The sequence below is a fragment of the Salmo salar genome, chromosome ssa03 (genome assembly GCF_905237065.1).
Source record: "Salmo salar chromosome ssa03, Ssal_v3.1, whole genome shotgun sequence".
Taxonomy (NCBI): Eukaryota; Metazoa; Chordata; class Actinopteri; order Salmoniformes; family Salmonidae; genus Salmo; species Salmo salar.
The window spans coordinates 102,308,232-102,310,134 of NC_059444.1; the positions used below are offsets into that span (position 1 = coordinate 102,308,232).

At 41.4% G+C, this 1,903-nt stretch overlaps 1 protein-coding gene across 1 annotated transcript; it reads right to left on the reverse strand.

The window, feature by feature from the left end:
• Positions 1-246: 246 nt before the first annotated feature.
• On the reverse strand, positions 247-1,392 carry LOC123741866 (zinc finger protein 180-like; the record flags this gene model as incomplete). The annotated part of the gene is made up of 2 exons (XM_045716095.1): positions 1,378-1,392; positions 247-1,116 (listed from the first exon to the last, which is right to left on the reverse strand). Coding segments are annotated over exons 1-2 (885 nt in total), but the record flags the coding sequence as incomplete, so codon positions are not given.
• Positions 1,393-1,903: the final 511 nt, after the last annotated feature.

Here is a 1,903-nt window from a genome sequence, read left to right on the forward strand (position 1 = left end):
GTAACTCTTCCATTTCAGAGCCTGGATTTTCCCCCCTGAGGCTAATATCCATATCATGTTGAAATCAATAGAACAGGGGACAAACGTTTAGGGTTCTACATTGTGACATCACTAAAATACTCCTACTACAATGTTAAAACATTCTACATTGTGACATTAATTCATTGATATCATGAAACAACTCCTTCATGTATGTATTTTCTGATATTTGATCAGAAGTCTTTTATCAGATTATCTCTGGTCACAGCTATAAGATTTCTCTCCTGTGTGTGTTCTCTTGTGTACTGTCAGACCGCTAGATGAAACAAAACTCTTCCCACATTGACCACAGATATAAGGTTTCTCTCCTGTGTGTATTCTCTGGTGTGAAGTCAGAGAGCCAGATGTAGTAAAACTCTTCCCACATTGATTACAGCTATAAGGTTTCTCTCCTGTGTGTGTTCTCTGGTGTAGTGTCAGAGTTCTAGATGCAGCAAAATTCTTCCCACATTGACCACAGCTATAAGATTTTTCTCCTGTGTGTATTCTCTGGTGCACTATCAGCGCTCCAGATCGACCAAAACTCTTCCCACATTGATCACAGCTATAAGATTTCTCTCCTGTGTGTATTCTCTGGTGTTGAGTCAGAGTGCTAGATGCAGTAAACCTCTTCCCACATTGACCACAGCTATAAGGTTTCTCTCCTGTGTGTGTTCTCTGGTGTAGAGTCAGAGCTTTAGATGTAGCAAAACCTGTTCCACATTGACCACAGCTATAAGGTTTCTCTCCTGTGTGTGTTCTCTGGTGTGATACCAGATGGCAAGATCGACCAAAACTCTTCCCACATTGACCACAGCTATAAGGTTTCTCTCCTGTGTGTATTCTCTGGTGTAGAGTCAGAGCGCTAGATGTAGCAAAACTCGTCCCACATTGACCACAGCTATAAGGTTTCTCTCCTGTGTGTGTTCTCTGGTGTGATACCAGCTGGCCAGATTGACCAAAACTCTTCCCACATTGACCACAGCTATAAGGTTTCTGTCCTGTGTGTATTCTCTTGTGTTGAGTCAGATGGCTAGATCGACCAAAACTCTTCCCACATTCAACACAGCAATAAGGTTTCTCTCCTGTGTGTGTTCTCTGATGAATTTTAATGCCTGATGAGGTGAATCTCTTCCCACAGTCAGAGCAGCAGTGAGTTTTCTTCCTTGTGGATCTCTGCAGGTGTTTATTGAGGTGTTCTAATGTGGAGAGACTCTTCTCTGCCTCTTCAGCATCATGAGGTTGTTGAGGCTCCCCAGAGGATCCACGATAGTCCCATATCTCTCCTGTGTGAACAACAAAGTCAGACAGATGATATAAAGGCCCACAACAGCGGTAATCCACTGTAAAAGGTGATGCCAACAGCGGAGCCATGGTGTACAACAACTGACGTCTGTAATGAATGTTACAATTATTTAATTTCTTAAAATGAGCAAGAATAGTCATATTTAGTCTTGTTTTCACATTAGTAGTAAAACTGATGATTGTAGGCTAGAAATCAATTATTAAAGTTGTTGAAATCCTAAGCAGTGTGCCAGACGACTTTTGGTCTCCAATACAGGCCCCTTTCTGTGTTTGCTAAAATTGCGGCACGAGGGCAAAGCACACACAATTTGGTTGCAGAAACTCCTCCCTTCTAATGAGGAAACCACTAGTTATGGATGTAGTATATCTGGTAATGAGGAAACCACTAGTTATGGATGTAGTATATCTGCTAATGAGGAAACCACTAGTTATGGATGTAGTATATCTGGTAATGAGGAAACCACTAGTTATGGATGTAGTATATCTGGTAATTAGGAAGCCACTAGTTATGGATGTAGTATATCTGCTAATGAGGAAACCGCTAGTTATGGATGTAGTATATCTGGTAATGAGGAAACCA